The 26,095-nt window shown below is 40.7% G+C and overlaps 1 protein-coding gene across 1 annotated transcript; it reads left to right on the top strand.

The window, feature by feature from the left end:
* The first annotated feature begins 501 nt into the window (after positions 1–501).
* OLFM4 (olfactomedin 4) lies at positions 502–20,569 on the top strand. The gene is given in 10 exon segments (XM_054586598.1): positions 502–510; positions 5,360–5,506; positions 11,686–11,792; positions 11,794–11,893; positions 12,869–13,019; positions 19,723–19,809; positions 19,812–20,176; positions 20,178–20,207; positions 20,209–20,241; positions 20,243–20,569. Coding segments are annotated over 10 exon segments (1,356 nt in total).
* The last annotated feature ends 5,526 nt before the right edge of the window (positions 20,570–26,095 follow it).

Below are 26,095 nucleotides of genomic sequence, written 5' to 3' on the forward strand. Positions count from 1 at the left end.
TTTCATATGGTCTCCATCAAGGAAGTAGCATGTTGGAAATGAGCTATTAGGCTTGAAAAAGGACATTTGAATTAATATTTGGTGGCAGACAACCATATCAAAGGGCAGCTGGCAGAGTGAGGGCTCAGTGAAAAGGTGTGGAGGTGACTCAGGTTCCTGGGTGTCTTGACCCTCTCAGGGCCATCACATGTTCACCAGTGACTTCCTCTTTCCCCATAAACTGGCCATGGGGAAATCCCTACAAGGCACTATAAGGAGCCCTGGACTCTGGACAGAAGGCAGCTGCTTCAACCAAAACACAAGATGAGGCCCTACCTCTCCTTCCTATAAGCCCTTCTTTTCCCCCTCAGCCCACCTGCAGAGGATTTTGCAGCTTGGGGGACCTTGACCCCTTACCCGAGACCCAGCTCCTTACCTGTCACTGATTTCACCTCTAACTTCATCTCTGGCTCCAGCTTCAGGACTGCCACCAGTGACAGCTCCTGATCTGGTTCTAGCTCCATGTCCCAGGTGAGTAGGCCCCAGAATCTGAGAGCTGTAGTCACTCCCTTCCTCTTGCTTTTTGGGGACCTGAATATAATTTCATGGATGGCTAGACCTGAGCACTCTAAAAGATTTACGACTCCCTTTGTTAACAGTAGGTGCCAAGGAAATGAATTAAAACCCGGGTGAAATAATTAAATTGTTAGCAAGAGAGATGACATCTCAGTTCAGGAAACAATCAAGCTTTACAGAGGGTCTCTAACCTGGCTGCACTTTAGAATGGAGAGAGGGATGGGAGGGGTGCTCTGAAAGTAGAGATGCCCAGGTTCTGTCCCAGCTGATAGCTGTTAGGGAAGGGGTCCTGCCAGTAGTAGCTCCAGAAAAGTTTGTCCAATTGATTTACTGCCCAACAGAGACCTGCAGCTGGTGAAGGATAGCCCTGGAGGGAGTGAGAGCCATGGTGGTCTGGGGGGAACCCTGACAGTCTCCCTGAGCCTGATTTGTAAAGGAGATGGGTGACAGAAGCAAGGGGAGGTGACAGTGGTCTCTAGGAGAGCGCTCTTACATGCACATAGTTCTCTGGAGGAGTAATAGTTCTCTTTCAAACTTCCTTATAGGGAATTTTTAGAGCCATTTCCACCTCAAAACAACAACACAAGCAGCAACAAACAAATCAACAAAGCAAACCATGTACTAGAGGCCACATCAGTAACATGTGTAGTGAGCCAGTTCTTTGCAATGAGTCCTTCAAGGAAATGGGAAGAGGCATGGAGGGATGAGAAGTTAGGGGGCAAGAAGCAGTTCCTCACTCTCCTCTGCCCACATCAGCTCTGGGCCTTTCAGTAGGAGTTTAGCTCTGCAAAACCTAGGCTTTCCATGCTAAGGTGTGACTTGGGGTGGTGGAGTCTTAAATCCCCTACAGCCCATTCCCCTGCATTTCTATGACCTTTACTCACAGGTCAGGTCTTACATGATCATGTCTGAATGGAAGGGTCAACAGGAAAAGAGGAGGAAAAGGCTTCCGTTTGTTGCTTTTATCATCAGGACTATATATACAATAAAAATTTGTTGATTAAAAAGTGGTTTGATAGGACCCAGATAGAAATGTCAGCAGTGGTGTTCATTGGGTGCCTCATAAATGCCAGGACTTTGTTAAGTGCATAATATATATCATCTTATTTCACTCTAAGAGGTGGATACAATTAATGATCCCATTGTAGAGATGTGAAAACTGAGGTTTAGAGAGGTGAAGTCATTGGCTTAAGGGCACTAAGCCAGCAAGTTCTATAGCTCAAACTGCCTGCCCGTGCCCTTCCCCATCTCTCTCCATGCAGCTTACTGAATTGCAAGGCAGTAAGATGAAAACTGCTTATTTTTAAAAGGAGACTGCTTTGGGAATCATGAATATGCACAAAGGTTCTTTGTAGTCAGACATAAGATGCCTCATTTTATTTCATTTAAATACGTGATTTTCACGGAGACAATCAAACTTGTTAACATTTAAAAAAAATGAGATAACAATAATAATTTATTTTGAAATGTCATCACCAATCAGAAATCAGTATTTGAGTAAGATGATCAGCTAAAATAAATAGAAAATAAAATGTAGGTCAAGAAACAGAAATCCAAAATGCTTATTGTCTGATAAGGTGATAAATATTTAAAAGTAGATAAGAAATGAGGTGGGGCAGGTGAAAGTGGTGGCGGGAAAATGGAGACAAATGTATTTGAACAATAAGAAAAAATTTTTTAAAAAAGAAATGGTAGTTAAATTGTACTTAGAGGTTTTAATCTCTTTCCTGGTTTACTTCTCTTCTTCTGGTGAGTCAGTATCATAACTCCAACTTCTCTTTTACAGCAGACTATAAGGTGTCACTTCTGCTAGAAACCCGATTTTCTAGGGCTGGCTGTCAGCTTGATGAGCTCTTTGGAAAGTGGTAGAAAACCTCTTTATAACTGTCATTGAGCTAGTTCCAAATGTATCATTTTCTGTACTTTGAAAATGTTGAGTACCATTATTTTATGCCTTGAATCTTCGCAGTCACTTACACTTGGCTGCTAATTAGAGTCAATTGCCACCTCAAATAACAAATGTGAGTCACACCTTCTGCTGTAGTGCTCAGAAACTCTACATGCCACAGATGCTGCTCCCCGCCCCCTGACGCCACTATGTAGGGGCCGCTCTCAGGGTCCTCATTTCACAGATGAGAAAAGGCTCCATGCTTTTCTCCACACAGTAATTGGCAGAGTCAGAATCACAATGAGTCATGTGTTTCTGTCATCAGGCTAAGGCGCCTGTCGAAAAAATAGACAGCTTTCATCTTGAAAATGGGCCCGATTCATGGGGGCAGGGATCAGTTCTTGCCTGTCTCCCTACCACCAGAGCCTGGCGAGTTGTAGGCACCAGTAAATGCTAATTGAACACATGCCAAGTAAGTGAGGACCTACCAGGGTAAGGTGTCTTAGGGGGCACGCAGGGTACTATTTGCTCTCCATTATGGGGGTCACGTACCTTTGCAATAACCAAAGGGACAAGCGCTTGCCTTTGTCTTTCATTCCCTGTGTTACACATACATGGAGTTTAAGCATTCACCACAGAGAGAGACCCATCACCATTAGCTTCATTGTCTTTGAATGTGAGAGGCAGAAATATCTCTAATGGGAGACACTGATCAAACTTATGGGCCATTTTGATGTCAGCTGAGCATGCTGGACTGATGATAAGCAGGATGGCAGCTGGGGAGTCCACTGCCCTGGGACGGAGATGTTCAATAGAAGCTGGTGGAATGACTGTCAGCAGGGCTCATAATGATTTGCCTGCCTTTCAGGTGAACTTCAGGATTAAAAGTTGTTAGCTAGTGGTATCTAGTTGATTGTCTGAGACTGCTTGATGATCTCCAGTGTTCTCTGAGTTGGCAGAGCTTTTCAGAGAACTTGAAGAATGGTCCAACCCTGCCTTGTGCAGCTAATTAACCTTCCCTTGTCAAAATGCAATGCAAGACTTTTTTTTTTTTTGGCAGACAGTTATTATAATAAACCATTTCTTCAAAAGCCCATGATAGATTGGTCCTTCTGTAAAAGCCTTGGCGTGATTGAGCTGGAGTCTTTCTATCTTCAGAGGGAATGATAAAGCTGGTTCCAAGGAAAGGTGGCCTCTGTGACATGTTCCCAGTGTGGCTTGTCCAGTCCTTATTCATGAATCCCTCTCTCAGTCCTGGTGTTCAGCAGAAACCTGCTTGCCCCTCCTCCTATTCCTTAGTTCCTGCAGGTGTGGGGGTGATTGGCAAGGAAAATTGAGGTCATTTTCAGGAATTTATTTGGCATAGAGAGTTTAGGGTACACATTTATATATATATCTGCTCATCTTAGAGAAGATTAGGTTAAATTAACAAGCAACTTAGTTGCAAAAGCCAGAGATCTCTGATGGAATAAATTTTGATTACAGAAACATCTAAGTCCAGCTTGCTGGGAAATCATAGAGGTTGTTGGACATTAAATGCACAGAAAACACAACCTTGGCTGCAGCCAGCTGATCTAAACTTTGGGAGGTGTAGCCTGGGTCTCTTTCAGACTCTGCAAACCATTGCTCTCCTATTGTTGGTTTCAGAAAGAGACACTTCAGGTTGACACACTACAGGCAAACTTTGGGATGGCCTTCAGATGGGACCACTGAAAGGTACAGCCAGTCGGCTGCCAAGAGTTACTCTGTAAAGCAATAGTAGTAATAAAAAAATGTTAATTATGGTGGGATCCCCTTAGAGGAGTTCAAAGGGGACAAAAGAGAAACAGGATCTTTCAAACCTGTCATTTTAAAATATGCAGCGGCACTGAAGTGTGAGCCTGAATATTTTAAAGAAACATTAAATATTTTAAAGTGACTTTTCTGAAACTTAAATTTTTTTTTATCTTCACCCGAGGATATGTTTAGAGAGGGGAGGGGAGGGAGAGAGAGTGGGGTGAAACATCAATATGAGAGAGAAACGTCAAAGGGTAGCCTCCTAAAGGCACCCTGATCAGGAACTGCAACCTGGGCGTGCGCCCTGACTGGGGACTGAACCCGTGACCTTTTTGTCTATGGGATGATGCTGCAACCAACTGAGATACACTGGGCAGGGCATAAGCTGGAAAACTCTTTAGGGATTTGCACAAAACCTTCAAACTCATACATTGTTCGGTTTTTAACAAATGGTTCATTTGTTTCCATTTTGAAGGATGTTAGTTACACAATTTCCCAGGTGAGGACAAGATGTGAATTTGCATTGTATATTTGCACTGTAACCCATACCCTTGATGTTTTCCTCATTCCAACAGGATGAATTGGGTTGGGGTTTGGGTAAATGTGAGGAAAAGAGAATGAGTAAGTAGGAGGAAAAAGAAATTTACATTTACTGATCACCTACCCTGTGCTAGGGACTTGGTTTACATTATGCGGTTAATCTGGAGGACAACCCCGTGAAGCAGGTTATCTCTGACAGGTGGGGAAACTGGGACTTCAAAAGGGTTCATGTCCAGTTAGTGGCAGACCTGGAATTTAAAGTTAGGGCTCTCATCTATTCTTTATTTCCCTTTCCTTACATAGGGACAGTAATAATTTCCTTTAAGCCTCCTCAAGAAAGCCTTTATCTTGGAGATAAAGGTGGCTGACACAGTGGTTTAGCCAAACAGGTGATGATGTGGCTAAAATTGTGAGTATTTACTGCCCGTGCATGAAATGTGGCTGTTTTAGCTAGTTTTAATGATTCTGTTCATTTATGAATTGGACTCCACTCGCCTCTAAGCACTCTTTTGACAAGCCAATTTCTGTCACTTCAGTTGCCAAAAAGCTCTTTTCTCCACTTGTTACTGATATTGAACTTATTTTTGTTTACTGTTGTTTTCCAATTTCACCGGCACCCAGGATGACTGCGGGACCCTCCTGTGCTCTGTGGCCCTGGCAGACCCCACCAGTCTGGCGGAGAGAGTGGACTGCTTGGGAAGCACAGCTCACATTGTCTCCCAGAAGTTCGAGGAAGAGCTTTCTGAAGTAAGCATTTTCCCATTTTTGAACAATATCTCAATAAGAACAAACAAAACACTTTACAAATTAAATTTATTGGAATAACGATGGATAATAACATTATGTAATTTTCAGGTGCGAATTAAAATTCAACATCTGTGTACTCTATTGTGTGCTTACTGCTCAAAGTCTAGTTTCTTTCTATCACCATATATTTGACCCGCTTTGCTCACCTTGCCCTCCCCCCATCCCCTTTCCCTTCTGAAACCACTATTCTGTTGTCTGTATCTCTGCGTTAGTTTTTGTTTGTTTTATTATTTCACAAAACACTTTTTATTCAGGACTTTTTAAACAGTTGTTCTTCACTGTATCAAAGACAGCACATTTGCATCCTATGGAGGTTTTAGCGTTTATTTTCAGTTCAGCTATGGAGTTCTTTGCAGCAGGAAAAGTCGGGGCATGGGGAGGAAATGGACCGAGATCAGTCACGCCATGGATAGACCCCCTTCAGCACTGCAGTTGGAAAGAGGCCTCGAGCTCTCCCTGCAAACCCCAGCTCTATGATTGTTTTTGTTTTGTTGTCTTTTCCTTCCTTTGGTTCTTCTTCTTGGTCTTCCCTCTAGCTTTGCTTTCTTTTCTCTCCTCTACCCTCTTTATGTTTTATTTTATGTTCCTCCTCTTTCACGTTTTTCCTATTCCTTTACTTCTTCTCTTTTATTCTTTATTTCTCCCCTTGCCTCAGTCCTTCCCCATGTTCATCCCCTTCATCTTTCTTTCCCTTTTCTTCTTAATTTTTTGAAACTTTTTGGTTTTCTCTTATTTTTGGAAGGTCCCTTCTTTTTCTCTCCCTCTTTCTTCTTTTCCCCTACTCCCCCAAGTCTTCTGCCTCTTATTCTTCTTCTTTCCTTCCTTTTTTCTTTCTCTTCCTCTTATTTCCTCTTTCTAACTTACTTTCTTCCCCCCACCACTCTCTTTTTTGGTGATTATCATCTATTGTCTCAGTGGGAACATTAAATCAGACATGTCCAGCATTACACCAAAATTGATGGCTTCCCTGGGAATTTGAATCAAAACTAATAGGTCACTCAGCTTTGGTAAATAAAGACCTTGACTCAAACCTCCTGATGAGTGCTTTCCTCTAGTGGGGAAAGTGCTTGTACAGGGCTTGCCTTCCTCTGAATTGACTAGAGCAAGAGGACTTTGCATTCCAGTTTTGACCCTTTCTACCTTTTTGACCAAGTTAAAAATCAGTTTGAAAGACTTCCATTTTCTGCAGAGGCAACGTTCATGCAAGGCTATAATCACATTATACATTATTTAATACAACTTTATTAATTTACAGGGAGCCTGGCCTTCCTACAAGATTCAAAATAAGTTTTCCTGAGATATTTAAGTTTAGTTACCACAACATCCAGCATAGTTATCCTTTAAGACAAAAATTATAGTAAGGCTAGCACTCTGCTTTGAACCTGAATTGGTAGATAAATATTCTAAATTTAAATGAGTGTCCAGGAAAACGTGTTTGACTACTTCAGGAATCCAGCTTTTTAAGAAATAAATGTCCTTGAATTAATCAGTAGAAAAGGCACAGCACTAAATTATAAATTCCAATCATTAATATTCATAGTCTTATTCCAGCATAATCAAGTACAGATAAGAAGTTATGCATAAAAACATAACAAGTAGAAGATAATCCTAGGTAAAGATCTTTTCAGTTAGAGTCATTGCTTTGAAATGGTACAAGCTGCTGATTTGCATGTCTTTCTGCTGGCAGCAGCGGGAAGGGCAGTGTGGAACCCCACGCTGCTCCAGGGAGAGCGTGTATCTTGCCAGGTTTGTGAGTGTGGGACAGTTAATTCCAGTTTTGTGAGGGGAGCAGGTGGCATCTGCCTTGCTAATAATTGGCAGGGAAGAAGTGTGGAGTAGGTGGGAAAACTTTTAGTTCTGAATATGTCAGTAGCTGGTCCTAAAAAAACTGGTGATTGAGGCCTAAGAAAAGAGTAGTCCTGCCTGTTGAAATTTGCATAATAGATCATTGTGACAGGTAATAATAACAGTAACACATTGTGTTTGTGCTTTCCTAAATGCTTCCATTTCTACTCATCTGTCAAGGCAGATATGTTTGTGTTCTTCTAATTTTAGAAATGGAAATACTGAGGTTCAGAAAGGTGAAGAGACATAAATGTAAGGGTCATTCCTTTCTGGGCAGGTTAGGAATTAATCCTGGCTCTCTTTTCTCTCAGCCGTACTGATACCATCCTCCAGTGCAGACCCAAGAGGAGAGGCAGCAGGTCACTAATGACTTCAAATCCAAAGTTAGCTCTTCAGCAAAGGGCTTTTGAGGTTCCAGGTGAATTATTATAGCTGTCCCTGGGTTGCCTTGGAAATCACCATTTGTCTAGGGGCCTGGGGGAATGCCCATTTGGGCAGGCCAGTAGAAAAGGGTTTTGATTACCTTACATTAATTCATTATCTGCCAGTACACGGAGAAGACTAATGTCTCTGTCTGAGATGCTGAAAGCATTTTATACTTTTCTGTTGTTTATAATATGTCCTCTTGTGACTGTACTTTGGAAGGGTATGACAAAAAAGGCAGCTCAGGATTTTATTTTCTCTGGAAAGTTATGGTCTTTGGGGCAAGTTATTTAATATCAAGTATTTGCTAATAGATCCTCACACATGGGAAGGTTGAGGCAGCCTGTGAGACGTTTAGGCAACCCATAAACAAATGACATTGATTGAGCAATGTTTTGTGTACTGAAATGTAGAAAATTAGAAGGTCATATTAAAAAAACTGAAATACTGTTTCTTTAATAATTGCTGTAATTTATATGGTACCCATTATACTAGGCATTAATATATATTATCTCTATTCTTCACAATAATCTTTGAGCTTGATACCATTACTCCCAATTTATAGCAGAAAACTAAGGCTTAGAGAAATTAAGTGATTTGCCCACTAAGTACTGGTTAGTTTAGGTGGGTATAGCTCCAAAGTGCTTCATATGTTGTGATAGTCAATTCAAGCTCATTTAATCTTGTTGCATTTATTTTTGAAGATATATTAAAATGAGTATGCTGCAAAGTACACTTTCTTATTTCAAATAATCTGACCACAGTTATGATCACAGATTTTGGGGAACTGGGAGAAACATGAGCCAGACTAATTCTTTAGCTTAATAGCCTCTGTATTGCACCATATTTATTGCAGGATCATATTTATTGTACAGAACAACACAAACATTCCAGAAAAAAACCCCAAACAGACTTTGATTCTTAGAATGCGTCAATGACATATATGTGCACGACAAATATAAGCATGGAAACGCTGAATGTCAGGCTGTGAATTGAAGGCAGGCATAGATGAATCTTCTAAAGCTCAACTTGTGATGATGAGGAGTCTTGAGTAGAGATACTGACACAGGGATGTGTCCCCTTAGGGCTAGACTCGTATTCTTGCTACACATCCAAGGACAAGCAGGGCTGCCTCTGCCAAGATGGCAGCTTCCAGACAGAGCTGGGATGCTCTCAGAGTTTTCCATGGCATTTCAGCATTAGAGATCTGTACAGTCAGCTTATATTAGTAAAGTTTACAGTGTTAAGTTTTTCTGGCTCATCCTCAAATTCTCCCCTGCCTTCCATAACTCCATGGATAATTCCAGGTTTCCCAAACATCAATGAACTTCCTTTTAAATGTCAGCTGAAAGAACCTAATCTTTTTCCCAAACAGATACTCAGAGATCTTTCATTTTGTGGCCGAACTAGTGCAGGCACATCATGCATTCTCATAGGAAACAAACTCCAATATATGCCTTGGTTTTTAGAGAGAGCCACATTTTTAGCAGGGATGACAGTTAAATCACTCATTTTTGTAGAACAACAGCTGCAATCTGCCACCAAAATGTTCTAGTAAAATGGAGGGTATTTCATTTGTTCCAAGAGCTGTCAAGGCCAAATGCCAACAAGAATATTCACTTTGCAAACTTTCATTTCTGCAATGGATTGGCACTTTATTATTATTATTAATCATAGGCCAGGTTTTATGTCTGATTTCTTTTTTTTAGAAGTTGAAACTTGTTTACCTTATATCTGTGTTTATACTTTTGAGGGGAGTTTGTTAGGTTTTATATATATAGGGTCTGTCCGGAAAAAGTCCAGCCATTGTTCCTATAACAAGATTGGTTTGTACGACATCGATGTAACCTGGCAGCCAAGGAGAGTGGACTGGAATGCACATGTGTGAGCAACAATGACTTCACTCTACTACTTGTCAGTTGGGGGTGGTAGATGCTATTGAATGAGCATACATACTCTATGGCCGTCACATTCAAAACAACTGAGAGAGCAGAGCAATGAACCTACATCAAATTTTGCATTAAGCTTGGACATTCCCCCATGGAAAGTACTCAGATGATTCAAAAAGCCTCAGCTATAGGCAACTTGTGATTGGCAGCTTCATAATGACAATGTGCCCACTATGCGTCGTATCTCATGCACAGTTTTTTGGTGAAACATCAGATCACCCAGGTGATTCAATGCTCCTTCAGCCCAGATTTGGCACCTGTGACTTCTGGCTTTTCTCAAAACTAAACCTACTTTTGAAAGGGAAGAGATTTCAGACATCGATGAGACTTAGGGAAATACAATGGAGCAGCTGATGGTAATTGGGAGAACTGTGTGAGCCTATTTTGAAGAGGATTGAGGCATCATTGTCCTGCATATAATGTTTCTGTGTCTTGTATTTTCTTCAATAAATGTCTCTTTTTTATATTACATGGCTGGATACCTTCTGGACAGGACTTGTATACATATATATATTTTTTAACCTTATTATCTACCAAAATGTCACCAGCTTTGTCATCCTCTGAGTGATGACACGTCTGATGGCAGTGAGCATCAGCTGCCTGAGGAAATACACCAGTAGTGCCAAGGGCTGCATTTTCAACTTTCATTAAAATCCTCTTTGCCCGAAGTTCTAGCCCTTTAGGTCTGCGACCTATGAGTCTATACTAATTTGCACAGTTGGGTTGAGTTGAAGGGCTAAAATGACAAAAGTTAAGACTGCTTTTAGTAGTAGAAGGATTAGAGGCCAACATCTGGCTCTGAAGTGATCTAGCCATTGTGGATCAGTTACTTGACATTAGTATAGTTTGGGGGAAAGTATCATTTATGTTCAGATTAAAAAAAATAAATAACTAAAACCAGCAACTTTTAATGAACAGGTCCTTCAAAAAGCCATGGCATTTCTTTTAGAGATCAGACACAGAAAGAACCACCAACTGTGTTTATTGAAATATCCATTTGGAGATTCCAATAATATGCTAAACCATCAAGGGAATTTTTGGAAGTATTTTAACTAAATGATCAGATATTCAAATATGTGCAACAAATGGGCTATTTAAAGGTCTGATTACAATAATCAGTTTTTGGAATAAATGTGTGTGTACTTAATGAAATGTGCCCTTTACAGTTTCACATACACTCACATATTGTGTAGTAAGTTAGGTCTTTATACCATTTTGTAAAAGGAAGAGAGGCTCAGAACTCATTGTATATGGTGAACAAAGAAAAAGTTCTACTTAGTGCATTTCTCCTTCTTCTAGAAAATATATAGAGCAGTGGTTCTAAGTGGATGGAAGGTGGTGGTGGTGGTGATTTTGTCCTCAAGGAACACTGAGCAATCTCTGGGACAGTTTTGGTTGTCCTGCCTGGGGGATGGGTGGGTGTTACTGGCATGTAGAGGCCAGGGATGCTGCTAAACATCCTGTAACACACAAGAAAACCTCCCACAAGAAAGAATGATGTTCCCCCAAATGTCAATAGTGCTGAGGTTGGGAAACTGATTTAAAACATGAGTTTCAATGGGAGGAGGGAAGGCAAGAAACTCTGATTCAAAACAGTTTAGTTTGGAGAGGTAATATCTTCAAATATTAAATTAGAGATGAAAATATGCGTATGAATAATGATGACTCTGAAGCAAAACTACTTTAGTCTATGCAAGTGCAATATCTACTTTCTCCCCATTGTAGTAATAAGTTCTTTTTAGTTTGTATTTGGTGAGGTAAACCATTGTGAAATATATTTTTGATTTATCTCTTTAAAAAAATGATTGATAGCAATCAAATTGCCCCCAAGGGTATAGTAGTGGAGGAAGACTATATGATATTACTTTGGGAACTGACTTGAGCTTTTTGATTTCCTTTCAGGTGAAGGGGTATGTCCAATTAATCAGTATATATGAAAAGAAACTTTCAAACCTAACTGTCTGAATAGAGATCATGGAAAAGGATACCATTTCTTATACTGAACTGGACTCTTGTCCAGTTAGAAGTGAAAGAGATGGAGAAACTGATCATCTGGCTGAAGGACAGTTTTCTTGGAAGCCCAGAAATTGTTGACCAGCTGGAAGTAGAGGTAAGAAGTGAACTGACTTCTCAATAAATTAATAATAAATGTCTTCAGTTATCAGTGTTCAGATGGGAATATATGAATCTCTCTCTCTTTTGACTTCTAATTCTGTGCTCTCTTATGACCACATGACACATTCTGGCGTTCTACTAGAGCTGGGTGCTTGTCTTTGACTAGTATGTTAAGTACAATGAGAACATATTGACTGAGGAGCAGGTGCCAGCTAATAATCAGGGTCCTGTCCCAGAACCAAATGGCCTTTTAATGTCTCTAGAAAGGAGATTATATGAACAACTTCATCGCCAAGTTAGGTCAAGTGCTTTCTCAGTTCTGGATTTATCTTCATGGGACTAGAAAGCCACAGTTTACCTGACTTTGGACTTACTAGGTCTGTTTCTCCTTTTGAATGATCATCTAATCTTTGACCCCTCCTGGAACTTCTCTACATACTGGCAACCCTTTTTAAAGGAATGTCTTTGAGTATGTATCAGTGGAGCCTTTTAAACCCCATAGATAAAGACCATGGTTGGGTAATTTATATCAATGAGAATTTACTAGCACAGTTGTGGCGTGGGCTATAATTGAGAATTCTAGTTACATATTTTAGAATTTAAATTCTCTTTGGTCTTCCCCATTCATTAGAAACTTAATTATGATACAACAGGAGTAAACACAAGTTTATAGGAGAAGGTTATTAGAAATGAACTTTAATGGACATTTGTGGATTCTTAGGCTGAGCCTGTGTTCTATTATTGAAGCTGTTAAAATCTTCGCCAATTTCTTCTTGTCACACACATCTGCCTGAAATCTGACAGGCATTCACGCTAAACCATAAAATGTATTCTTCCAAATGAAACCATTCAGAAGGATCTCGGGTGTATTCTCTAGCAATGTTTCACTAAGTGACAAATTCAGCCCTGGAATGTTTATGAAAGAAATTGCACAATAATATAAAATCACTCTGAATTTTTATCTCCTTAGATAAGGAATATGACTCTCCTGGTAGAGAAGCTTGAGGCACTAGACAGAAACAATGTCCTTACTGTTTGCTGAGAAATTGCAATTATGAAGAACAAGCTAAAGGAATGTGAAGACTCTAAAGGTGAAAATGTTCCTGTTGCCCTGCCTCGTAGTGCTCTGGGTAAGCATGCCATATTTCTACCCCCCAAGCCAGGCCCCCAGGGTCCTAGATCGAGGTGGGAAGGGATTTGGGATTAAAACCCTGAAGCAAGGATGGGCATTTTGCAGTTCTGGGTTTACCCTTCCATCTTTTAAATCTCCTTCCCTAGTAGCTTTACAAACTGTCACATTCTGGAGCTCACAGAGGAAAAGCACAAACAGTGAGTTGATTTAAAACAAAATCCACATATTACACATATCCCCTTTGCATTTACTAACAGGGCAAACATCCCTCTGGTGATGGAGTTGCTGTCAGGGGCCTGGTGAAAGCCTTTGGAATCTGTGTGGACTCTGTGCTGTCTGTGGATTGCAAGGGCTGATTGGCTCATTTTTCTGATGAGCTGGGATTATGACTTGAGTCTTCCTTTCCTTCTCTCTCCTACCCCCCCTCCTTCTGCCTCTTTATTTTTCCTCTGTGCTTTTCTTTTTATTTTTCCCTCTTACAAAAATTATTTTAATCCTCACCTGATGATATGTTATTGATTTTAGAGAGAGAGGATGAGAGAGCGAGAGAGAGAGAATGAGGGAGAGAGACAGAGAAACATCAATGTGAGAGAGAAACATTTATGAGGATGTGTACAGGATGATGCTCCAACCACCCAAGCCACCTGGCCAGGGCTCCTTTGTGCTTTTCTTAAATGCATGTGGAGCACCTGCTGTATAGTGTGTCCTGAAATTTTGTGAGGATTTAATGATGGCCCCAACATGTCCTGTGCTTGTGGGCATTTCCTGCGGTCCCTTGTGGACTGGGTTCCTGGAGAGCAGGAATGGCATCTCACTCTGTAATGAATCACCTTTGGGGTCCAGTATAGCACAGAGGTGGGTGCTCTGAAAGTACCTAATGAATGTGAATGGAGGCAGTGGGTGTAGAAGTCAGGAGCATGGCTTTGGGACCCCAAAGGCCTATGTGGCCACAGCAAAAGATCCTTAATCTCCTCACTTATGAAATGGGAGAATAATAGTGTCTGCCTTGCAGGGTTGCTGTGAGGGTAATGAAACAAGGCTTGGGAAGCTCAGAGCTCTTATGATCGGCACTTACACGCTGGCACTTACTATTACTAACGAGGATAATTGAAGTGAAAACCGTGCTGTGAACAAAGGCAGTGCCAGGTCCTTGTGCGCTTCAGCACATCCCCCCAGGTGAACTAAAGCCAGCCTCTCAGCTGCAGTATTCAGCCCTGTCCTTCAGAGACGCCTTGTCACAGAGAATCAATTGTTATAGGTTGTGAGCCTCTCAGCCTGAGAGAGGACTGTATCGTTTCATCACTTGGTCAGCTCTTGTTATTTTCATCAATTTCTATTGTCACAGCCTGTTTCCTTTTAGGCCTTGCGTTCCTGGATCCTTGTCGTTGTAGCTGGCCTGTTTAAGGCTTTAATTAGATACTGCCGTAGTAATCAGCGTTTTGGTCCTTTTCAGGGGACTCCCCCTCCTTCTGCAGTTGGGAATCTGTCATAGCATGACATAGAGAGGAGGTTCAGGATAAAGGCCACGTTCTGTCTTCTATAACAAAGTGAGGCTAAATTGGGTCTGGGATCAGTGGTGCCAACATACGTTGTAAATGGGAGCTCATTGTGCTGGGCCACCAAGGGCTCCCTGAGGGCAGGAGTCGAAGCAATGACAACCTCTGATAATACCTGAGCAAGATTTTCTTTCTTCCTTTTTTAACCTCAGCAAATCTCCCTCATGGAATAAATTTTTTCCAGCACAGTTTTCTATTCATCCCTTAGAATGGGGACATTTTTAGAGCAGAATGAACATTCAAGGCCACCTAGCTTAGACCCATCATTTTTCAGAGGAGTGGACTTAGATGGTGAGGGTGCTGTTTTTCCTGAGGCCACACAGGTAGTGACAGAGCTGAGGCTAAAATATAAGGCCCCTCCCTTCCTGGTCACCTCAGGACACAGAGTGTCAGGTGTCAATAACTCAAGGACAGTGGTAAGGGAGAAAGTACACTGCTTAGTATCTAAGGAGGAAAACAAGGGAGTCTGTTGGGTTGTTTTTATTAGGATATTTTCCCCCTAGAACTTTCCCCTAGGTGCTCACACTTAGACTTTTGTCGGCCGTAGCAGCCCAGCTGTGTTGTTTAAGCAAATTGGACCCAGATTTCTTCTCACTTTCCTAAAACCTTGGCTGTACCTGGATCCTGGCCAAGCCACTTGGCCCTCCTCCAGCTTTGTTCATATTATATTTATGATGTTTATATTAAACTGACTTTTTGTCATGTTTTTAAATCAATTTCTTTCACTTGCTCTCTTTCTGTTTAGGTTGGTTGATAATGCAGAATTGAAAAATCCCCAGGCACCACCTAGTCGTGAGCCTGTGGAGACTTTAATTAAAGTTCCTCACTGTTATGGGACTTGAAAATTTGGCCTCTCTGCTTTTAGGACTGCAGACTTGCATGGAAAACAAAGACTGGATGCAAGTCTCAGCTATCAAGTAATTCTATGCTCTCATGGTCCCTCCCTTGCAGCTGTGGTTTGCTATCCCTGTCGTCAGCTTGATCTCAGAACCAGGACATGTAGTAAGGGTTCAACAAAGTGCACTTAACATTTAGTTTATGCTGCAAATACCATCTTTTTCTGCTTCGTTTCTTAGAACTTTTTAATCTAAAATAATTGACCTTCTGCTCATTAACTTTTTTCCCCCGAAAACAACTGACTCTGTCTCTCTGTGTTTTCCCCCTGAATCTAAATGACTGCATAGGCAAAATGTGGTGGAAATGCTCAGGGGTCGAGCACCACGATGCTCAGCAATGCCAAGCTCTGCGCTGACACCCGTAAGTGCTCAGGAAATGGTTAGTGACCTATTCGAGTATGGAAGATTTGGGTGGCCTGCCAAAGCCCCAAGCTTAGGGGAGAGCAGAGTGTTGAGTAGCATATATCCAATTACTCAGAGTTAATTTAGTCTTAATTATTTTATGATTATTACTGTATCACTTGCCTAATTCTCACAAGTCTATTTATTCTCCTCTTGGCTCAAAGTTCACATGTCCAGGTGAAAGAGCATATTGATAGATCTAAGATTAAGTTCCCTCTGCAGGCATGTAATGTTTGGCTTTAAAGAAAAATGCTAACCATGATATTCTAAAAAAAGCCAAGTTACAGTATTTTAAAGTCTCATCATGGGGCTTGCCAGGATATTTTCAAAGTGCCATGGCAACATCTAATGAAGCCCATGGGGGAGAGATTGACAGCCAAAGCCACCATTGTGGTAAAGCTCCCTTCCATTATATTCTGTGAACACCAGGGTTTTAAAAAAATTAGGATATACACTAGGATAGAGGGCTGGTGTTTTATAGATATGAGTAAGTAAGCTGGGTTTGAGAGATTTAATGTCTTTCATTTCTTTATTACATGAACACTGTATGGCTGGCCCTGTTCTTAGTACTAAGGTTACCAGGACAGGTACAAAACCACTATCCAGGAAGGCAGATAGTTATATATACCTTCAATAGTAATATAATGTGAGTACGCTGCTGATAATTACCATTTATTGAGCTACGTGTACCTACCTACTCTCTGTTTTTCCTAGGAGTCTTGCAGAGTAGGTATTATTATTTTTCTTTTAACACGAGAAAACAAGTTCAGAAGGTTAAGTAACTTCAAGGATACTAGGGTACTAGGGTTCAAGGATCAAGGATACACAGGCAGTAAGTATTGGAGTCAGGACTGAATTGGCATCTGTCCGGGAATATTTTCACTGTACCAGGCTGCCTTCCATAGATGCTCTAATAGAGAGAGGTACACCTGTGCTTACCAGAGTGACAAGGAAGTTCCAACAACCCACCAACCTGATTAATACCAAATTACCTCTTCTTCCTTGATTCTGGAGGAGCTAAAGGGGTACTTTTGCTCTCAGTTCTATGCTGTGTCCTCTTCTACCAGAAAATGTAAAATGATTCATTGTTTTTTCATAATTCCCAGGTCATGGGAGGGCAGTGCATTATTATGTCAGTGGCAGGGTAAAATTGTGATGGGATGGGTAAGGAGGGGGATGGAGTGTCTCTAACACACCCTTGAAAGGAAGGAAGGGACCAAGAAGAGGTGCGAGATAAGGGAGGGTGAGGAGAAGGTTAGGGTAAGCGTAGGGCTGGACACTCTGTCTGGGCTAGATGAGCAGTGGACACCGGCTGTCAGTTTCAGTCTTGTTTCCAGGACTGTTTGCTGCCAGGAAGCAGGGAAGTCTGCCACAGCTTTTCACTGCTGTGGCCACATCTGTAGTATTGGCAACAATGCTGAGTTTTCTTCTCTGTATTCACTTCTTTTTGACCAGAGCCAGCATCCTAAAAATGGCCCAAAGGAGACAGAGCATAAAGTGAACATAACAAAAAGAATAGGAGAATATTTAGGAATGGTGGGGAGGTGAGAAAAAGAGATTTAAGGTCACACAGTTTTAATATTTATACCAGGTATAATTTTAATTTCCTGACTAACATGTAAAATGATGAACCATTGCTATTATTGGTGCTCTCAGTAGCAGTGATTTTAAAGAGAAGATTATTTTGGTTCATTCATATATAAGGATTTACACATCTAGGACAGAGTAGTTTATTATCTTTAACCCCATGATAATGCTTGAATTAGTTATATGCATCATAAGTTTTCTTTAAATATTTTGTTGCTATTGGCTTGGGATATTTCCTTTCCAGGAAGACAAGATTCAATTAAATAAATAGGTCCTAAGTCTTCTAACCTGCAAGAAAAAAGTGACTTTCTTTCATTTCCTCAGAGTGAAATGCAGTTGAATAAATAAGTTCTTGGGAAGATATTTTAACTAGAAAATCCAGTTTGTAGCATATGGAAACTCAAACAATTTTTGTTATCATTAAACTGAACACACCGCTAACTTTATTTTAATAATTCATGCATTGTTTCATAAACAAAAGCAAACAAGCATTCATCTGAGAGATCACTTTTAGGAGAAGAAATAATAATTTATAATTTTATTTATTATTTCTTTAGTGGGAGCAGTCTCTCAGCTGAACACATGTTGCTTTTTTATTTATGAAATGGTGCATGCATTATTAAAATAAACCCATGGCTGTGTTCTGCTTAATGATATGCAAAATTATTTGAGGCTGGGTATAGAGTAGTTTCATTTTTCTACCTGTTGTATGGTTGGCTGGCCTTCCCACCAAATGCAGATTTATGAGAGCATTTAAGGAGCACATATTTAATTCTGGAACTAAAAAGCACAGGTAGATTGGAAAAATAAAAGCAGGATTTCTAGTAATGATTTCACCTCTGAGCAGTCCCTGAGTGAGGCAGGGAAAAGGGGAGACATCTAGCAAGGAAGGAAATGGGTCAGAAACAGAGACTCAGAGGCAAAAAAATTTTGCTCCCCTTGCCCCCCGACAATGCTAACCTCATGTAGTTCTTTGGAGCTCTGCTTTTGGCTCCAGCTCACCACCTATGCTCTCCACGGCTCCCTGATTCCCTCCAAGCATTTAAAGCCAGGGCCAGCGATTCAGGTTCTGCTCCCTTTTTTCTTCACCTGCTCTGCTCCAGGCAACCAGATAAGAGAAAATGACCTCGAATGTACTTGAGGTTGCATTTTTTTTTGTTATTCAATAAACTGTCTCACCCATTTTTAAGGGTATTATTAAGATCCCGGAAAATGTATATTCAACTCTTTGAATGGTAATTATAGAAATAAGGAAGAATTTTATTATTTTTTTTATAACTCAGAAATGATTTTGGTTTGCAGGCTTTTCAGAGAAAATGCAATGTGAAGGGCCCATTGCCCAGCCTGAGTGGTTCCCCCAGGTGTTAGAGGGGATGTAGGTTCAGTGGACCACTGAGTCTGGTCCCACTTGATTGTATACATTGTGACAACAACAGTATCAGAATGAGAATGTTGAAGTACGTGCCTGTCATTCTGTGGTGGAGTAGAACACAGGTTATAAGCAGCAAGACCGACCCACTTATAACTCTGCAGCGAGATGACCACCAAGTGATCTATGTGATGGGCTATGCTTTGGGCACAGAGCCGGCAATGGTGTCCTAAAATAACTCCCATGGCTTCTCAAGGCTGAAATCCCACCGTTATAGGACTGTCTTTCTGTATCTTTAAAATGCCATATTCAAAGCTTTCTCTGTTAAGATGAGCTTGGGGGAGCTCTGGTACCTGGTGTGGATATGCACTTGGGGTCCCATAGAAGGCAGAAAGGTTAAGGGAAAGGATAGTTGCACAGGAAAGTCTTCTTCATTATGATTGATTCTCCCTGACCCTGGTGAGTGGCACTTTCTGGCTTTATGGAAACAAGATAAGATTCTGGGATAATCCTGCATTCTTGATTTCTCTATAAGAAAAATGAAATACAATACTATTTACAAAATGCTTTTTGATAGAAAATATATTAAATAAGAAAATACATTAAATTTACCAACTCCCTCTTTTCTGTCTTTGGGCCTTCCCTCCAACCTTGGCAGTTTCCTTATCCTCGTTTTCTAGATTCAGAGACAATCCATGGAAAAAGAAGCTCATTCTCTCTAGAGCTGACAGCAGATTTGCACGGAGACTGAAACCAAGAGAAGGTTTTGGCTCTTCTCCATCAGAACCACTGTTGTCATTGAACCTTGACAAGAAAAACGTTTATAGCTTCTTTTAGTTCTTGGGATATTAAACTGTTTGTGTCTTGTTCTGTTTCTCTAAGAATGCCCTTTTTATCTTCTTGTTTGTTTGGGGAGCTGTGCTCGTGGTGGTATGGGGAACATCAGCCGGCCTACTGTAGTTCCCCTCACTGAAGAAGGTTAGCCTTCAAATGTGGTGCCTGGGGTCAGAATCACTCTCCCCAGAGTCCAGACAAAGGGCTGCATTGGGCGGCACCTTCATATACAGATGGGAGAACTTTGGATTATTACAGAGTCTATAACACACTGGATGATCTACTATTGTATTTAAATGACCGAGAATACCAGATTTACTATGGTCAAGGTGGTGGTATAGCAGTTTACAGAAACAACATGTATGTCAACCAGTTAAACACCCGCAACATCGTCAAAATTAACCTGACTACCAACACAGCTGCTGTGACTCCAACTCTCCCTAATGCTGCATATAATAACCGCTTTTCATATGCTAATGTTGGCTGGCAAGATATTGACTTTGGCTGTAGATGAACATGGATTGCGGGTGATTTTTTTATTCAACTGAAGCCAGTACTGGTAACATGTGTGACTAGTAAACTTAATGACACCACACTTAAGGTGCTAAACACTTGGTATACCACACAGTATAAACCATCTGTTTCTAACGTCTTCATGGTACGTGGGGTTCTGTATGCCACTCTACTCTGAACACCAGGGTAGATTTTCTACTACTATGACACAAACACAGAGAAAGAGGGTAGACTAAACATTATAATGCATAAGATGCATGAAACCACGCAAAGCGTTAATTATCATCCTTTTGACCAGAAACTTTATGTCTACAACAATGGCTACCTTCTGAATTATGATCTTGTCTTTAAGCAGAACCCCACTATACTCTTCAGCTGTTAGGGTGGGAGAGAAAGAAAATGTTAGTTGAAAAACAATGGTATTCTTCACATATTCAGAGACTTGCAGGGGGGATTAAGAGTATATTTGCTTAGAACTAATATTTGGGAACATAGTTCTACCACTCTAGAGACTTAAGATATTTGCCCTGATTTGATGAGTTCCCTTGGAAGTCATCTGCCTCTTGGAATGCACTTCCCTCCTGAAATAAGATCCTTCCAGGGAGGGATTTTCAGGGGTCTAGGGACATTATGAATCCAAGAAAGCCTTCAGTGAGGTGACATCTGGAAATTAAGAAACTTAAAGAGAACTCTATGGTTTTGGGGATCCTTTGTACAGGTGGGAGAGCTCAATGACCTGTCTCCTCCATGTGCCCAACTAATTCTTCCATACCTGAATAAAACCTGGAGCCAAATTAGGCAGATTAGTATCTAAAGCTCCTTGAAGAACAAAATCTCTAACTTTGTTTTTCTTGCTAGCATCTGAAATGGTGTTTTGTACAGAGCTGATAAATAAATTTAGCATGTCTATGTTTTATCTCTAAAATGCTCTGAGTTTTCTGGGGAAAGACCCTTTTATACATTAAATTGTCCATTGCAAATCGACCCCATACGGATCTGCAGATGAGGAACTGGATTATTTTTCCCCATTGTCTACCTATATAAGAATCAGTAAAACCCTCTTATCTCATTACCTCACCTTGAAGGCAGCTTGGAAGATTGGAAACAGACTTACCGACCAATTTCCCTGCATATGGAAAGAAGGTAGGACCTTCTTCCTACCTTCTACTTTTTATAAAAATTACACAGTTTTTCTATGGAACAGATATAAAATAAAGTTACTTTTTTCTCATCATGAACTTTTACTTACATGACTGTAAGACTCCAAGAAAATCAGATGGCAGTGATAAAATAACAGCATTTCTGGTTATATTACGAAGCCCTTGGAGCATATGTGAGACTTGTATGAAATCATGCCAATTGTTTCATGCAATTTTTATCTTTGTTTAAGAATGAAACTTGTAAGAGAATAAAGTTTTATTTTATTTTTTTGAGGGAGAAATGTAGAAAACCTGCAGCAGGTACCTCGTAAATCAATGCAGTTTGAATGGCTTGTCGGTGTATATACTTCTGTGCTTTTGGGGGCTTTGTCTTCTGATCTTGGTCTATTTTCCTCTAATGTTCATGAGTCCTCGTCTATAGAATTGGCTCCTTCAATGCTGTACTCTTCCCCTTTTAATAAACAATTAAAATGTGCTTTGAAAATTTTGTCAGCTTTTGTTTTACTTACTCTTTTTTTAAAATTAGGGAAAAACCTCTTAATAGGATAGGTCATACCTTGCTGTGAGGTACAGAGAATGGCTACTTCTGAAATAGCAGTGCCCGGAGACCACATGCATGATGGCAGATAACATTAATAGCTTTTAAAGGAGTCCAAAGTCAAGCTGGCTTTTTCATTTCCCTTTAAAATCCATTCTTTCTGCCAGCTTTTGTTGTATGAGACTGCACTATTTTCTTCTGGGATTTGACCTTATGTACTTATTCATTTGCATGACTGATCTGATTATTTGCAGGGTTAGACTATATTTGTGTGGCTTATGTTCCTTCTCCAAATGAGCCATTAACATGAGTCAGAAGCCTCCAGATCTTTCCCAAGCAGGAGGCCTTGTACAAGAAGCAAAGGGACTAACTTACCATACTGGGAAGAGAGTACCTTTATCAAAAAGAGTGTGTAGGAGATGGGTGACCCAGAACTGGAAGGACAGACAGATGAGGCTGGTATAGTTAGTCTTACTAAAACACTAATTTTTAAATCCATGCCAAGTCTTTTGAGACAGGTGGCACCTGCAATATTTAGTATTTTTAGCAAGATTTTCCCCTGACTTTCAGAGCTGAACACAAAGACAGGTATGGCCTTCAAAATGCCGCAAGATATGAAGATAAAGACAGGTGTGTCATGTGAGATATAAGTTAAAAACAGTGATGTTATATTTAATCTGGCTCTAGGCAATTTTCCAGATGAATGTTTCTCCTGAATATATAGTATGACCTCTAAGATTCAGGAAAGGAGGCAGGAAGCCAAAGTGACTCTAGTAATCACTTTTTTCTTTTTCTTTTTATTGAATTTACTGGGGGTGACACTGGTTAACAAAATTCTACAGGTTTCAGGTGCACAGTTCTATAGCACATCATGTGTGTGCTGTATTGTGTGTTCACCATCCCCTGTTAAGTCTCCATCCATCACCATGTAGCTCCCTATACCATCTTTCACATCCTGCCTCCAGCAATCACCACACTGTTGTCCATGTCCGTGAATTTTTTTTCTTTGTTTTTCTTTCTTGCTCATTTCCTCCACTGTCCCCACCCAGTCCCTCCTAGCAACAGCTGTTTGCCTGCTCTCTATAAGTTTGTCTCTATTTTGCTTGTTTATTTTGTTCATTGGATTCCACATATGAGTGAAGTCATATGGTATTTGTATTTCTCTCACTGCCTTATTTCACTTAGCATAATGATCTCCAGGTCCATCCACAATATTGCAAAGGGTAAGAGTTCCTTCTTTTTTTTGGGTCTGTAGTATTCCACAGTGGAAATATACCACAGCTTTTTTATCCACTCATTTACTGATGGACACTTGGACTGCTTTCAAATCTTGGCTATTGTAAATAATGCTGCAATGAACATAGTGGTGCATATATTTTGAATTAGTGTTTTGAATTTCTTTGGATAAACCCAGCAATTCCACTTCTGGGAATCAGCTTCTTATTTAAACTAGTACAGAAGAATTCACCTGAAAATTCCCTTCAGAACCTTCTTCCCAGTGAGTGTGGTAGATCAACTAGCAGTGGCTGCCTGCAGGAAATCTCCCCACTGGGAAGGTTGAACAACTGAGAGATTCAGTCTCCAAGGTTTACTGCAAAATTACACGATAAAATTTTTAGCTTAAGATTCATTAGCTAGCTTTTTTTGGGTGGGGGAATTGTGTACATATATTTAGCTTTACTGAGTGTAATTTACATGGTATAATTTGCCAATTTTAAGTGTATGATCAAATGAATTTTGACAAAAGTATAAATTTGTGCCAAGTCTACCATAATTAGCACATAAAACATTTTCATCATCCCCTCAAAAGTTTTCTTGTGCCCTTTTGCAGTCAACTCCTACCCTCATGTCCTTTCTGCTGGCAACCACTATTTCTATTTATGTTTTCTATTTCTATCGAATCATATCCTATATAGCTTTTTGAACCTAGCTTCTTCAGGTTTCCTTTTGAAAAAGAAATTGTGGGCTCAAATTACCCCAGGGGGTAACTGAGCATTACCAGTGCCTCTCCGCGTTTCCTACATTTTTATTACTTTTGGAGGGGGCAGTTGAGGGAATTTTGAAGAGCTGTGGTGACCTTCTTGCCTTTATAAGTGTTCTCTAGTAGCCTGGAATTGCTGGGGTGGAGGGGATATCTAGCTCTGGGCATCAGTTGATCCTACCTGGCAGGACATTCCAAATCTTGAAAACTGCCCTGGCTCCAGCTTTATTCAATGTTTGTTCTCTAACCTCTACCCCTGAACTACAAATGTCTCTACATACGCGAGTCTTCATACTAATTAATGGTATACAGAGGTTAAGAGTGTACGATTTGGAGTAAGCCAAACTGAATTTGACTCTTGGTTCAGCTGCTTACAAGTGATATGGTGTTGAGCAGGTTCTTTGATTTTTTTGATACTCTGTATCATTTTCTGTATAATGGGATAAAACCACCTACCTCAGAGTCCTGTTGGGTGAATTAAATAATATTAAGTATATAAAGTATTTAGTGCAGTCTTTGGCATGTGCTCTGCCCCAAAACAAGGAGTTGTTATCCCTGTTTCTCTTTGTGAACTTTAGGTTCAGATTGGTCATTGGGATGACAAGATACAAACCTAACTGGGATCAGAGTTTACATTTTCTCCCCTTTAAGACTTTTTGCAACTAGTGACTCTTTAAGCAGGTGCCATTCTGGTTAGAAAGAGTTCCAAAGGCTAAAATACCCTCTCTCTATCTTCAATTGCATGATTGATCCTTGGAGCCTATGTTTTCCACGTTGTGACTCCAACATGAGCAGCAGAAACTGAGGCTGTTTTCCTTTTCTTTTGAGCCACTGAAAACCTAAATGAAGGCCAGCTTTCATCAAGCCCCACGGGAAGTTGGGGGACTAAAACACATGCACATTCTCTCTTTTTTGCTTTGCTGTGGTCAATGGAATATCAATCTTCTCTGAACAACTGCAAGTATTTTTTCTGTATGCTACTTTTAGCAACACATATTTATCTTTGAAGGTTAGTTTGCACTGCCAGGCATAAAACTGCTTTTCTTCTTTCCTTGATTGGTAAGCCACTGAAAGGGAAATGACAAAGAATGGACAGAGAGTGACTTTGCAGCTTCCTTCACGATGACGTAATGGGGTTCTGGGCATGAGACCCCAGTCATCTCAAACAGATGTCATGCCATTAAGGATGATTAGCCTCCTATACTTCAGAATGTTCCAGAACAACAAAAGGGTGAATCATGACACATCAAAATGTAAAAGAGAGGCACATTTCTCAGCCTTGCTCCCAGCGAGTGGATCAGACCAGCTGGCCTGGCTTATGGATGAGAGATGCTATTTGAGTTGTCAGTTCAGTTGCCAGGCCTCACATCTGTACCTCGGGATGCTTCCACTTGTCTCTGAGATCTGCATCTGCTCCTGGAATTCATTCACAGGGAACAGCCCTTGGAATCAAGGTCTGTGTTGGAGAAAGATGGCTTTCAATCTGTTCAGCGGGGAGTCTTCTCCTTGGATGCCACCCACGGACGTCTTGGAACCTGTGAACATGGTTTCCTAGACCTGAAGTATTGGAATATTAAAAAAAGAACTTTGATGTGTTTGGGGACTTCTTTGTGTTTTATCTGGAGTTCAGTGTATGTGAAGGATGAGGATAAAATGATGAACAGGGGCCAAGGTTTATAAGGCATCAAAGGGATTTTGTCCTTAAGCCTCCACATAGGAAATACATACTGATCCCCAAGGCTTTCCAATCTCCTCTTTTTTAGTTAGCTTCTACCTGCTCATGTGTTCCTTTGGGTTGTGTCCTCTACTGTGTTTATGTCAGTATTATCAGTGATTTACTCTGACTTTCACGTTGGTGGCTGTCATCAGTCAGAGTTCAGTGCGAGAACAGAAACAACTTCTTTTCACTGGGGTACTGCTAACCTCCATATTAGATAAATCTCACTATCCCAGTGACTTAGAAAATAGCAGGTTTTTTCCTTTCACTTCAGTGATCACTGCTTTCACCACTTGGTCCTTGGTTGTTGCTTCTATACTATCTTCCTCATCCTCAACACCTCCCCCCACATGCCAGTTGTGGTTTTGTCTGGTGCCACTACGATGGGAAAGAGCTCCCCTTTCAGTGTGACTCTCTTCCAAATAGTGATTCAGAGACCCAGGCTCATTTCATTCCATCTGGTGGCCCCACCACCACCACACAGAACACTGAATGTCATTGTGCTTGTCTGC

The sequence above is a fragment of the Pteronotus mesoamericanus genome, unplaced genomic scaffold, assembly GCF_021234165.1.
Source record: "Pteronotus mesoamericanus isolate MK-2021 breed Mesoamerican mustached bat unplaced genomic scaffold, CSHL_Meso_final contig_94, whole genome shotgun sequence".
NCBI classification, from domain to species: domain Eukaryota; kingdom Metazoa; phylum Chordata; class Mammalia; order Chiroptera; family Mormoopidae; genus Pteronotus; species Pteronotus mesoamericanus.